The sequence below is a fragment of the Cardiocondyla obscurior genome, linkage group LG01, assembly GCF_019399895.1.
Source record: "Cardiocondyla obscurior isolate alpha-2009 linkage group LG01, Cobs3.1, whole genome shotgun sequence".
In the NCBI taxonomy this organism is placed as follows: Eukaryota; Metazoa; Arthropoda; class Insecta; order Hymenoptera; family Formicidae; genus Cardiocondyla; species Cardiocondyla obscurior.
The window spans coordinates 10,691,013-10,705,616 of NC_091864.1; the positions used below are offsets into that span (position 1 = coordinate 10,691,013).

Genomic DNA, 14,604 nt, shown 5'->3' on the forward strand with positions numbered 1-14,604 from the left:
ATCTAATTTCTACGTGTGTCGGTGGCAAGGCAGGCTTATCCTCGATACGATACGATTTCGCGCTTCCGTGGGTATCGCTCTCTCGCCTCCCTCGTTTTGCTCCTCGCCTGTCTTCTGCTGCTTCCTTTTCGCAATCCGCGGTTTTTCACGCCTCTACGCGCGTATCGGGAGCCCCGATCGATTCCAACAACTTATGCTTCAGCTCTCGCGCAGGATCGCGAAGGCAAATATGCGCGGCGAGAGCCACAACGAAGACCGACTCGGTTACGTTCGATCAAGTATGCCGCAATAAATTCAGAGTAAACGACTCTCGATCGTTATCGGCGCCGATAACAGGCCCCGCGTCGAAACGCGCGGAATTCCGGTGAAAAGCTGCGAATCCCGGGCGTCCAGTGAGTTTTTGTTTACAAATGAAATGTGTGGCGCAGAATCTCGCGCGGCGATTTCGGTGCTATTCTTTTTTTTATTTTTTTTTTTTTCGGCGACACAGCCCCGTCAATGTCCGGCGCTCTTGTTAACGCGACGCGGTTGGAATATAAACGGGACAGACGGCGGCGGTAACAAAGGCGGGGCGCGCGAAAAATCAACGCGTACTTGATTCTTCCATTGCGAGAAAGAGCGAGTCTAGGGACACGCGTTTCGAAAAGCATTTTCTCAAGCTCGTCATATCCGAGGCATCTGCGGGCGTATCTCGCATGCGTTTCGCAAGTACGGGCGCATCGAGTCGGGCCTCGGCGATTATTGTAGCGCCGCGCGACGTCGTCCCCAATTCCGCCGTGGGAATCGCGAGTGAATTAATTAAATCGCGACGAATCGCACGGACACGTTCCGATTACGCGAGCCGCGGTAATGCCGATCGGTCCTGATAAGGATGCCGTGATACACGCCGCGCGCGTCTACACGCGGGTTCGCAGCCTGGGAATAATTATTGCCACACTGCTCCTTTTTTCCTACCCGTGCCTTCATCCGGCGATTTCTCGCGTGCCCAGCAGCGGGAAACGCGGACTGGCGGTTTCTCTTATACCGTCGTAATTGCCTTGAATTGGCCTAACAATTCAGGATACACCGCGATCTTGCTCTCTCTCTTTCTCTTTTTCTCTTTGTCCTGCTCTTTGCTCTACCGTGGCTACTTGGTTTTCTTTTCCCCTCGTATTTTTCTATCCGCTTAGCGCGACCGTTCGATATCGGTTCGCGGGATAATGTTTTCCTTCGGATTTAATTGTGCCACGAGTTACGAAACTCGTGCTCGTTCGCTCATGCGGCGAAATAACCACGGTCGAGATTTACGAGCGAAAAACGGCGGCGGCCATGCAAAGCGCGCGCCCGCTCGATTTCAACCTCTCGCCGCGGCGCGGAATTGAAACAGAAAGATGCAATTAATGACCTTCTGCGGCGTCACGCGATCGTCATGTTTGTCATGCTCGCGCGAAACGCGCGTGTCATTTCTAATCGAATTAAGCGCGGCGTATCCCGTCAATCAGCGTCGAGTAGCGTGTCGTAGCGGTTTTTTTTTCGCGCGGAGGATAGCCCCGACGTCTCGCGCAAGAAGTAATTAGAGCAACAGGTATTCAGAGAAACTGGAAATAATCATGTCGATCGACAAACCAAATCGCTGCGTTACCGCAACGCTACAAACGCGCGCACTTTCAGATAGTAATTTATTTCAACAGTTTACGCCGCGAAATTGAAATTTCGCCACGTTCATCCTTGTATCCGTCAAAATGAGGAAACGTATCGCGTCACGTAGTCGTGCCGAGTTTGCAAAGCAAAAGAAAGAAAGAAGAAAAAAAAAAGGAAAGAGAAAAGAAACAAATCCGATCTCTGCATTGCAATCGCGCGGAAATACTTTCCACGGAAAAACTTTCCTCCTTCTGTGTTCGCGCTCGCGCGATATTTCGCACACGTCTCTGGACCATCCGCAGGATATCCGTTTTCTCACACCCGTGAGAGATGCGGTCGCCGCGGAAACAAACGTACGAAAGAAAGCACGAAGAGCCGATCGCGACAGGCCGGGCGACACCAAATCCGAGCTCTTCTTTTTCATACGTAGACCATGGCGTTGTTCGCGCATTCACATTTGCCGCTCGCCGCCTTTACGACGCGAAGGAATTAGCCTTTTAGTCAGCGAAGTATGACGATATCGACTCCGGGAAGCTCAACGTTCCATGCGAAACCGCACTTGTGCGCGCCCTTTGGTATACGCACATTTGCGTTAATAATTACAGCACGGGTAATTTAATCGCGCGGTGAAATTAGAGAGGACTTTCGATCGCACTCGAAGTTAAGAAATTCCCGTCGTTACATCGGATGAAATATAGAAACAGGTCGCGATCTACGAGAAATACCGTCGTTCACGCTCGCGCTTCACGACTGAAAACTCCTACGGCGGTTAATTTTTATCTCGGAACATTAGCGATATGTAAAAGTTGCCTTCGTGGTTCCTGAGATAGGGACGTATCGAGGAGCGCACTCATTTAGCGAAAGTAATTACCCTCGTTTTAGCGAAGAGTGATCCACGATCTTGCACAAAAGTTTCCTCGTAACGACGGTTTTCACGGGGGATGAGAAAGAAGCCCACGGATCTTCGCTGTTGCACCTGTGTGCAATCATCTTCACGGCTCGCGATGGCGGTCGTTAGTTCCCCGTTAGCGTACGCTTCGTTATCCTCGTTAGCGGCAAGTACGAACGCGTGAATGCAGATTTCGCGTTCCTAACGAAAGATAAAAAAAAAAAAAAAAGATCTGAAACGCTGCACTAGCCTTCGCACGAGCTGCTTTTGTACGAGCTGGTCTTGCACCTATCTCCCAAACGAGGAGTTTAGGTCGCCGGATTTCCTTTTCGACGGACGCTCTGGTGTAATTCGTGCGCGAACGCGTAATTTTTCCTTCTCAAGATCCCCGACACTCGGAACTTAATAACGGAAAACGATCCTGCGCGCGCTCTCATTTTCGAAACTCGTCTCTTCCGTTCACGGCGACACGGGAAACGTGCCGTTTCCTTCGCGCTTTCAGCCTGGCTCGATGTGGATAATTAGTAGATAATGTCCCCCGATTAAAGGAACATGGACTTTGTCTGTGAAGATTTATTTAATTGCGTCTTTTAGATTGTTTAATGCTTTAATGCAACGATAAAATGTGTAAAAGTTTCGACACCGCTAGATCACGTTTTATTATCAAATCGATAATTATTAATGGATATCAATTATCAGCGCGTTCACTGCATATTTTCGTTATCGCGTGTAACGCATATGCTTGCAGGGCGATATATTTTAACGTTTGTAATACTTACTACTCGAATTGCGTGCCGATTAAAGCACTCGTTAATTACCACTATTAATCATAATATTTATTATATTTAACCGCATGTGTTTGTAGGTATCTTGTTGTTATACATCATAATTGCATCGTTTTAATGAGTCTAATTGTTACATGGAATAGTTCCGCGATAAATTCATTTCGCATCGCTTAACAAATCACGTTAATGAGGTAACGTCAACGTAATGACAAATCAGAAATAGTCCCTCGTCGTAATTTAAAATTTATGATTGAAACCGCACGATCTTTAGTATACACGAATCAACGCGTTACTCTGAATATTTAATCACCCGATATTAACAAACGTGACAAAAAATGGAATTAGCATTCAAAGTAGGTACTCACAGTTGAAAAAATGCACTTCTCTCTGTATTTAAATTCTGCCTCCGAAAGTTCGGCGTTTCTCGGGTACGAAGATGGTCCTTCTTAAACTCAGTTGCGATTCATGATAAACTCGCACTTGTCGGGGGATTGAGAAAAAGAGCACCCCTCGGGTCCACCCTCCGTGATCCCGTGACGTCACTTACGCGCCGCGCACCTCGAGGTCTCGCTATGCTACGGTATCCCGCGATTGGAGCTGAGACTCGCGCGCGACTAGGAAGCGAAAGAGATAAACACTGCTCCGGCACCTACAGACAGGTGGATTCCCCTCCGCGGCGAGATGGAGAACGGCGGCGAACCGTCGGACGCAAAGGGTGGCGGTCGACTGAGGCGCCTTCGTCGTGCATTCGCTCGGTGCACCTCCCGCGCTTGCCGCCGTTCGCCGTGCGGTCCTCCGACACACGCGTGTCGCGTATGCGTGCCGCGGTGGGAGCTGCGAGCCTCGGCGAACGACGGGGACGCGCTTGCACAATTGTTATTTTACCGCTCGCGATTCTCCCGATTTTTACCTGGATGCACCGCTCGGCGCCTTCGGGAGCCGGGATGCTCCGCTTTGCACGGCTCTCACGATTTTCTCTACGCGATTGCCCTGCGTTACCATAATTACATCTCGTCCCCGCGGCGACAAGCTGAATTCAAGACGAATCCACGCGCGCGCGCGCAATTTAGCCACTTTGTTTAAGGCGAAGGCTCTGCGATGCTCACGGCCAGTTGAGGGAATTTGTTTGCCATTATGCGTCCGTCAAAACATGACGCAACGCGGTAAAAGGATATTTTTAGGCTGCTTCGGCTTTCTTATGGCTATACGAACGTCGAGTTTTTATATCACAAGCAGTCGAGGGTATTATGCATTTTGAAATCGGGGTCAATGTGTCCGCGCCACGTAAAACGCAGGCGGAGTATGTAAATGTTGCAATTTATAGAAAACGTGACGTGCCTTGAGACACTTATTTTACAAGTAAATTGTTGCTATCGCTTTTATACACTTCCTTGCGTAATAAAGAGTATTCTGTAAAAAACATTGCACAATGAAACTCAGCACGATTTGACTGTTCAAGCGAATTTCGTCGCATGCGAGTTCTGAAAACATCTTTTGTCTTCCTCCTCTTGCAACGTACAATGAAACGCGCAGTAAAAGATCGTGAATAGAGCTAATGAAAGCCATTTCCGTGACGATTCTCGCTGTTAAGTGAAATAATTATTGAATGAAAAGAAAAAGCGAAGGACCTTTAGTAAAATAAAAAAATAAAAAAAACGTTTTCTTATCGAACTCAATGTGATTGAGTATTTTCGCGAATACTAAAGTCGATAATCAAACAAACAGAAATTATTTTGAACCTTCGCAAATAAAAAAATAAATGTTTCTTCATTAATTTAATTACGAATGCGCTTCAAAGAATAACTGAAACATATTTACATTTTAATTAATTTCATTTTGCATTGCGAAAGATGGATACTTTTCTCGTGCACAACTTGTTTCCGTGAGATCCACATGTTGATCAGTAAAATAATGCAAGCAGATCGCGCGTAATTTATACAGCAAATCCTTCCGTCCTTTTCCGAAAGCTTTCGTTTTCGGTCGTAAATCCGTCCGAAAATTTACGAGGCCGTGCGCATCCGTCGAATTGCATCCGTTTGATTCTCCTCCCTGTCGATAAATCACAGTTATCCGCGTGTGCTGTGCGCTCAATGCGCTGTTAAGCGGTCCCGTATTTCAGGCATAAAGCGATTCAAGATTTGTGAAACAACACAAAGGGAAGAAATTTGCGGGAAGCCAAGTCTCGCGACGGAAAACGAGACGACTTTGTAATTGCGAGGCGCGATGACACGTGTCGCTTTACTTTTTATTTACCGTACGCCGCGAATTGACATGCGTAATGAGTGAAAAATCGTATTTTCGGTCAGGCAGCGTACGCAAATGAGAAATTGTCGAGCCAATCGTTCATTCGTTGCGATATCACTTGTCAATTACGAAAGCGCAATCGCGAATGTCATTTATCAACGTCACGCGAGCGTTGTTTGCATGTCATGAGCGACGAATAATTCGCGAATATATCCGCGCTTCGGTTCCCCGAGCCCTTTTGTCTCACCCGTAAGTTTTTGTATTTCTACTTGGTGCATCACCTGAATGCTCGTCAACAATAACGCCTTTAATTATTGCGAGCAATTAAAATCGTTTTCGCCGACGTAAGTTTGCATGCTGTCGAACGGCCGCACGTTGACGAAGGACAATAAAAAAAAAAAAATAAAAAAAGTTAAATTGGACAGACTTAATTGAGGAATCGACAATTAATTTTTAAGTGCGAGTGAAAGGTACTATTTTATGCTCCTCTGACGAGGATCAAAAGTCATTTCTCGACTTCCTTTTAATTTACTAAAGAAATATAGCAAAATTCGGGTGGGTCAACATTTTCGAAGACATTATTTAAATTTCTCCTCCGTCATATACCTATCGCCGCGGGAACTTCTCTTATGCATAGAAAAATGTACGTACACTGCATTCTGCGATGGATGCAAAATGACAGAATTAGCAAGTATAATGAATGAAATTTTCTAATTGGAGGGAGAAAGGGCGCGGCGAGAAAGAAATTGCGGCGAAAAGCTAATAAAACCTGGGCAAGAAAATGCGTAAATGTGCACCGTGCTAAAGTGCACGAAGGAAATGTAACGTCCCCTCAGAATTCGTTTCACGCGGCGGTGTTGGATTTCCATTGTCAGCGAATTTTCACCTGCGAGCACCGCGCGAGTCATTCGCTGATCGCGCTACGGATGCGTGTCGAGGGAAAATTCGCATCTTCGCGTTGACGGCTTCCCCTTTGACGTGCGTACGCGTCGTAATTTCTGATGCTTCGCGGTTAATCTGGCGTGGCCGTAATATACGCGCGGCGAACGCATAGCTGAGAGACGAGGTACATTCTACCGTACGCGTCGGGGATGACCGTAATAACGCCGTAAACGCCGTGAGAGCATCGCCCAACAGCTCAATATGTTTCCATCAAGTCCGTCTCCCGCGTCTCTCTCGTGTGTCGAGTTACACCGCGATGCGCCGCAATCAGGAACTCACGTGCGTTGGCGTCTTCCACGGGTTTTCGTAATCCGATCAGGGTCGCGCCGCTATGTATCTTCGCGCAAGGACGACTCGCCGCGGACAAAGTTACGTTTGCCAATAAATTATATTTCGCAGTTGTATCGGGATTGCGTTTAGAGTTTGCATACGGTATGAGCGATTCGACATATAAATCCCCCGGGACTCTCCGCTAATTGGAGTCAAGTCGTGTGCGTGAGTATTAGCGACAGCGTCTCTCGGCCGACGCACGAAGGAAATCAATCGAGCGACATGTAGGTCTGAATTGTCCTGCAACCTCGTCATAATCAATATCGCATAATTTTGCGTATTAACGGATAAACAAAACGAGAGTTAATTACAAGATACCTGTGATAATTTTCTGCTCAATTTTTCTCGACTTCTTTTGCGTGGATTAATTTTCCGTGTGTATTTTTGAGAAAAGCGCTTTAATAACCAAATCCTATAATTATATATAAATAATGTCTTCCAAAAAAAAAAAAATATTGTTTTAAAAAGGCGAAAGTCAGTGTCACTTTTATTAAATTTCTTATTTAAAATTCAACAAATAACGTAACAAAAGTCAGTTCTTGCTTATCTCGATGCCGCAACCGATGGTTTTATGAAGATTAAAAGTATCGGATGTAAGCGACGAAGAAAAAAAAAAAACTTTTGTTACGACGTTTTCTTTTATCGATGACGAGAAATAAAAAGAAATGGGAAAACTCAGAAGGAGTAGGTGAATGATCGAGGAAGTAAACGAGGAAATCTGCCTCCCAACGGGCACAGCGAGTACTGCTTTCTCAGCCGTAATATTGGAAGTTTATGAGGTTTGCCGTAATCGAATCTCGTTGCACGGCCACGGAAGGCCTTTGGCAATTTGCTGGAAGGTCGATGGGACGTCGACCTGTCACAGAAATGTGAGCCTTACTTGAAATGATGCATGATATACTGTAGCCCTTTGCTCTTTAAACAGATGAGGTTTTGAAACAAACATTCAGTGAAATGTATCGTTGATGTAAATCTAAATAAAAATTGTTATACAGTATTTATTACTGATATTAAAAAAAAACAAAGAAAAAAATAAATTTTAGGGTTATTTATGTCGCGATATAAAATTCCCGCCTGATGTTCGAACGGGCAAGAAACTAGAAAAATTTTACAAAATTTAAGCGTTTTGATTATATCATGCCTATCGCGTATGACCGCGCAATAAAATTCAAATGACACTTAAGACCGCAATCTAACCGAATATTTGTATCTGTAATTAAGTCTCGAAGTACAAGATAATGAGCGGAACGCACGATGGCTGTACTACACTTGCCTTATGCCGGCTAATTAGTTTATACGCGCATTAAGGAACTAATTAACCGTTCCAAATAGACTTTCGTTTACGATCAATTTCCGCTGCAAAGTGCAACGGCCGGCTGAAATACAATATTGGCAATATCTTCGGGATTATCTGCAGAAAACCACATTAATCTATCGCATGATTTAACTACAACTGCGAAAATTATTATTTATAAACATAGAGAATTTTTTAATTTCACATATCTTTATAATATAATTTAATTTTTACAGTTTCTTTAAATTTACAAAACATATATATTTTTTTTTTTATCTTGGTGTAACAAATATATGTTTAGTCAAGACAAGATAGACGCAGGATCGCAAAAAGAACATTTTATTATAACACCGGGCTATCTTTATGCAATTTTCTTGCGTAGCCAGCGAAGACTTTACAGTTAGATCTCCACTTTATCGCGATGCGTAAGAGAAGCGCGGCAAACGTTGGGAGGGACATGAAGCCTTGAGAATTTCCTTGCTCATTGTGATTCGCGAAAGAAATAAGGTCTCGTACGAACTCCTCCTAGCGTATCAAAACGGAATTTCCCACAGTACCGCGGCCCAGTTTTGCATAACGAACAGAATTATTTTCCGAAGAAAGTTCTTGGATATATCAAATCGCGAGACTGCAAAAGTGTTCACTCAATTCTCTAGGAAATCCGATATCTATTCAACATCTTTCCAATGCAATTCCGTTTACTTACATTACGATAACATCATTGTACGCGTACTATAGGCGTTTTAATACGTAAATAGAAGATGTTGTTGAGAAGATTTTTCGAGTAGAGCATGGATTCGTCGAAATAATTTTAGCTGATTAAACGTACTTGGATTGCAATTTTGAATATAATACATTGCATATGACGACATTAATTCTTAAATACAGGATAATTATTTTACGAAAAAACATTTTAATTTTCCGAGCTCAAAAATTATTAAAAAATCGTAAGAACGAATTTTGTTACACATGTCCACGATAATATAAGCCACGTTAAAGTTACCGTATTAATTGATATCGTATTAGCATGGTTACATTTGTCGGAATCGCATTTTTTTGTTATGAAACATCTATTATCGGGGCCATCCTTACACAACTGGTTTGATATAATGCAAGTACGTTCGATGGACTCAGTATTGTTCTGATATTCTAAAAAAAAAAATTATTTACTTATATGTAGGTAATAAACGATTAAACAAATTTTGTGTAATTTTTTTTAAATAATTTGAAAATATTAATTCATATTTATAGTAATAAATGACTAGAGAGGAAATACAAACCTTGATATGCAAAATTTCAATTATTTGTAAAAATACTTTTCTATAATATGTTACTATATTTTAAATTATATTTATCCATATGAATACTTACGACGTTTAATTATGGCACACTTCCATGCAACTTCTGAATATGTTTCTTGAGCGTAAGAAAAAATGCTTCTTCGGTGTATATTACGATGTATCTTCTGTAGTAACACTGAAAAAATTCAACAGTATAAAAGTCTTGTAAAATGCTTATTTTGTATAAAATTTATATTTATAAAGAAATTTAAAACTTTTCACAGTTACAATTAGGGGTCGACTTTGCTATAGATTGCGGACACGCAGTTTTCGAAGTTGAGGTGGATTCTGAAAAAGGCGTAGATTCCGAAGGTGAGGTAGGTTCTGAAGAAGACGTAGGTTCCGAAGGTGAGGTAGGTTCTGAAGAAGGCGTAGATTCCGAAGGTGAGGTAGGTTCTGAAGAAGACGTAGGTTCCGAAGGTGAGGTAGGTTCTGAAGAAGGCGTAGGTTCCGAAGGTGAGGTAGGTTCTGAAGAAGGCGTAGATTCCGAAGGTGAGGTAGGTTCTGAAGAAGGCGTAGGTTCCGAAGGTGAGGTAGGTTCTGAAGAAGGCGTAGATTCCGAAGGTGAGGTAGGTTCTGAAGAAGGCGTAGATTCCGAAGGTGAGGTAGGTTCTGAAGAAGGCGTAGGTTCCGAAGGTGAGGTAGGTTCTGAAGAAGGCGTAGATTCCGAAGGTGAGGTAGGTTCTGAAGAAGGCGTAGGTTCCGAAGGTGAGGTAGGTTCTGAAGAAGGCGTAGGTTCTGAAGAAGGCGTAGGTTCTGAAGAAGGCGTAGATTCCGAAGGTGAGGTAGGTTCTGAAGAAGGCGTAGGTTCCGAAGGTGAGGTAGGTTCTGAAGAAGGCGTAGGTTCCGAAGGTGAGGTAGGTTCTGAAGAAGGCGTAGATTCCGAAGGTGAGGTAGGTTCTGAAGAAGGCGTAGGTTCTGAAGAAGGCGTAGATTCCGAAGGTGAGGTAGGTTCTGAAGAAGGCGTAGGTTCCGAAGGTGAGGTAGGTTCTGAAGAAGGCGTAGATTCCGAAGGTGAGGTAGGTTCTGAAGAAGGCGTAGGTTCCGAAGGTGAGGTAGGTTCTGAAGAAGGCGTAGGTTCCGAAGGTGAGGTAGGTTCTGAAGAAGGCGTAGATTCCGAAGGTGAGGTAGGTTCTGAAGAAGGCGTAGGTTCCGAAGGTGAGGTAGGTTCTGAAGAAGGCGTAGATTCCGAAGGTGAGGTAGGTTCTGAAGAAGGCGTAGGTTCCGAAGGTGAGGTAGGTTCTGAAGAAGGCGTAGATTCCGAAGGTGAGGTAGGTTCTGAAGAAGGCGTAGATTCCGAAGGTGAGGTAGGTTCTGAAGAAGACGTAGGTTCCGAAGGTGAGGTAGGTTCTGAAGAAGGCGTAGGTTCCGAAGGTGAGGTAGGTTCTGAAGAAGGCGTAGTTTCCGAAGGTGAGGTAGGTTCTGAAGAAGGCGTAGTTTCCGAAGGTGAGGTAGGTTCTGAAGAAGACGTAGGTTCCGAAGGTGAGGTAGGTTCTGAAGAAGGCGTAGGTTCCGAAGGTGAGGTAGGTTCTGAAGAAGGCGTAGTTTCCGAAGGTGAGGTAGGTTCTGAAGAAGGCGTAGTTTCCGAAGGTGAGGTAGGTTCTGAAGAAGGCGTAGTTTCCGAAGGTGAGGTAGGTTCTGAAGAAGGCGTAGTTTCCGAAGGTGAGGTAGGTTCTGAAGAAGGCGTAGTTTCCGAAGATGAGGTAGGTTCTGAAGAAGACGTAGATTCCGAAGATGTGTCAGGCCACGTGATAGTCGTGTCTGTAGTAGGTGGCGGTGAATCACATTCTATTATCATTGAATCCGAAAATGGTCCTTTTTCACAATTTTTGTCTTGTAATGAATTGCATTGATAACATCTCAATGCAGTCCCTTAAAAAAAAATACAAAGAAATATGTAATAAAGTATATCGTTTTTTTAATAATTATTATATTAAATAATGAAAAATATTAACGATTATATTATTATCAAAATGGTCTTAAACCATAAATAAATATATAAAAAAAATTTTATAAAATTTTGTTAATTCATACCAGAGAAAAACAGCGAAATTATAACTGTTAAAATAATGAGCACGAAAGAGCGATCCAGGCGTGTCATCTTAGATGCGTCGAGGAATACGTCAAACCAATAACTGTCGTAATGTTTCAAGAAATCTGGATACTCTTTTCAGCGTTATCGATGTTCACTTCGTACTTAACTGCGATAAACTGCATTATCATCATCACTGAGCGCAGAATGACATTTTTGCAACGCGAGGAAGATAGAAAAAAAAATTATCAGAAACTTACCATTTTCTTCATATTACTACTTGTTATTACAAAGGCAAAAGTTGTTAAATATTTTTTCATTCTTTTACATTAATAATTAGTTTAAATGTTTTTAAGATGATAACTGGCAAATATTTCCACTCAATTTAGTTTGATAGTTCCATACATACAGTATTAATTCTGAAACTAAATTCGAGGGTACGTTCTTTGCACTCTAAGCAGCCATTTTCACGGACGACCAAGCGTGACGTCGCTCGACCAGCACGCGGGTAAACATTTTAAGTTCAGTTACAAATTATAGTTAATATTGCAAAGAGTACACGTTACCGTAACGTCCACATTTTTTTGTGCATTCGAGCGAGAAAATTACGCAACCGTTAGATCAGTGCGAAGTAGTATAACATGTCGTCTTGATCACGTTTTGGTACCGCAATTATAATAAAACTTAGTCGAAACTCGCCGAATTAGTGATGTACATTAATATATTACAAGGTATTAAAACATTTAAATTGTCTATATCTTATCTAAAGTACACAGAGATAATAACAAAAGTACTTGCAGTAACGAAACAAATTTTCCGTAACATTTTTCTCGTAAGCACAGCTAACAGAAAAATTATTATAAAAAAAATTACTCTGAAAGATTACATAGAAGAATTATTTTAAAGGAAAGTAGACTGTGGAAACGCTTAATTTAATCTTCTCTTTACTTTCAATGACGAATTTTTTGCGTTGTCAAGCAATCAAAACTTTTTAATTTTATTTCTATGGCCCATTCAGATCATCTTATTAAACGTTACTCAATGAAACAAACAAGTGATCTTTTATGATCGTCCAATCAATTTACAAGAAAGCCCCTTTAAAGCGGATAAACCGGTCACTAATTTTATTAATTATTTTGTTGATCAAGTAAACACCGAATTATTTAAATATATTTCCATAAAAATATAATTAGTGTTTATTTCAGATTTGAAATGAGTAATAGACAAATGACTGATAGGCATATTGATTTATAGATTATTATTTATCGTTATGATACGGTGTTGGTATCACATTTATCGATATCACCAATATTTATATTTGCGCACTCACAGCGACTGATACATTATCGTGTATAAATCATAGTATTAGTCCTTTCTTGACGCAGAATAAGATTTCATAAAGTAATAAAAATTTATTACAAGGAAGTAAATAATTCCCCGTTAAATACGCATTCTAACACAAAACGTTCTTCCGTATCTAATCGCGAAAAATTACATCGTCGTTTCGGTCAACGAGCAGTCGACGAACATCGTTAATGTGGTACGATGCACATTGTACTATTAAAATGCTGCCAAAATGTGGAATTTCTAAATTATTTTATTTTAAAGGTAAATAATTAATTATTTTAAATACGTATGTAATTTATTTACTTGTCTCTATTTTAATTAACGTACTAGTTTTTTTTTTCTTTTACTGTAAATGCCTTACTTTACATATATGCTACGAATTCGCTTTTGAGAATCTAGACGATATCTCGTTCAATAGCTCGAAGTTCTGCACATAGACTCCCCGGTACGAAATTCATTGAACTATCATTAAACTACGCGTTTATTAACGCTGTTCTCCCAACGAAACACGATGTACATATTTCGCGTAGTTCGAGCAGCTACTGTCCAAGTTTGAATTCACGTTACGTAATTGTTCGAATATCTAGTTTTGGTCACTTTAATGCGTTTAACTTTAAAGTTCAGCACTTATTTAAATAATAAGTAGTGATTTATATACATTAATTAGATAATTTTTTTATAATATAATTTAACATTTTGGCAACTTAATTTTTTTTTAATTTTTCCTTTTGCACGTTTGAGCGCTCCCAGAAATAACAATTATATTGAAGCCATTTCAAACACAAAACGAGGTACAGTAAAACAGAGGAACGATTATGTCGTGAAAGGGGAGAACCCTGTGGGTGTTCGTTAGAGCGTGAAGGTATTCACTTCCCACGCTTAAGCCGTGGAATAATAATGATGCTCACGGATGCTTGCGCATTCACGCTGGCTCCGTTTGCGTTTCGGCGTCATCGCGTTCCGCTTCGTGTTTCTTCAAATTTCGCCCCACCGTGCTCAATCGGTTCTTTTTGATCAGGCACTTGAACGCAGAACGGCAATTTCTGCCTCGTTCTTTTCACCCTTATTTTCTCCTCTTCTGCCGTGTTGTAATCGATGCTTCCTTGAAACATAAACAGCTTTTACAAACTTTACCTAAAGGTATTCTATTTATTTAAAATTATAAAGCTAACAACACTAAAAAAAAAAAGAAAGAAAAAGGTTTATGCGTGTTTAATATTCGCTAATTCTACTTTCTGCAATAAATAAAGTTTCAATTTTTGCTGGAATTCATTAATATACCCAAATCATATTTTTTTATATTGTATATAGCCTGCACGTTTTTCTGATGTTTCTTTTATCATCGTTAACGGTCCCTTTGTGTATTGCACCACAAAGATTTATCGAAAGTTAAGATAACCTTGTTCAAGTCAAAGCCAACTCCGTTATCGATTCTTAGAAAGTAAACCTCTTGCAGTATCTGCACAATAATCATTAGAAATAAAGTTAGAAAAAAAAATTACCCAAGGATTTGACGGCAAATTTAACTTTCGCAAAATGTATACAATTTTTTTTAACTTTTATAAATCAGTGTAATTTTTAATGGAACCCTCACGTATTTTCTATTACGAACTTGCACATCAAAAATTGAAAGAAAAATGCAAATGCATTTCGTAAGTGACCAACTATAACTGTAGCAGAAGATAGTATTCCGAATAATTTTACGAATGAGTAATGTTTTTCATACGGTATTGTTTTATGAAGTCACGATTTTGGTATCACTGTAAGCCAATGAAAGAATG

General features: G+C 41.3%; 2 protein-coding genes across 2 annotated transcripts in view; both read right to left on the reverse strand.

Moving 5' to 3' along the window:
• The window catches only part of Mesr3 (misexpression suppressor of ras 3), a 40,610-nt gene extending 35,919 nt beyond the window's left edge, over positions 1-4,691 (reverse strand). Inside the window, exon 1 of the mRNA XM_070659840.1 lies at positions 3,660-4,691. The gene's annotated coding sequence lies outside the window, so the exon portion shown is untranslated. The remainder of the gene's footprint in view (positions 1-3,659) is intronic.
• Positions 4,692-8,296: 3,605 nt separating this feature from the next.
• LOC139104270 (cell surface glycoprotein 1) lies at positions 8,297-14,413 on the reverse strand. Its single transcript, XM_070659659.1, has 4 exons — positions 11,479-14,413; positions 9,673-11,316; positions 9,476-9,580; positions 8,297-9,253 (listed from the first exon to the last, which is right to left on the reverse strand). Exons 1-4 carry the CDS (start codon positions 11,543-11,545, stop codon positions 9,042-9,044), a joined length of 2,028 nt encoding a protein of 675 aa, XP_070515760.1. The 5' UTR covers positions 11,546-14,413; the 3' UTR covers positions 8,297-9,041.
• Between the last annotated feature and the right edge of the window lie 191 nt (positions 14,414-14,604).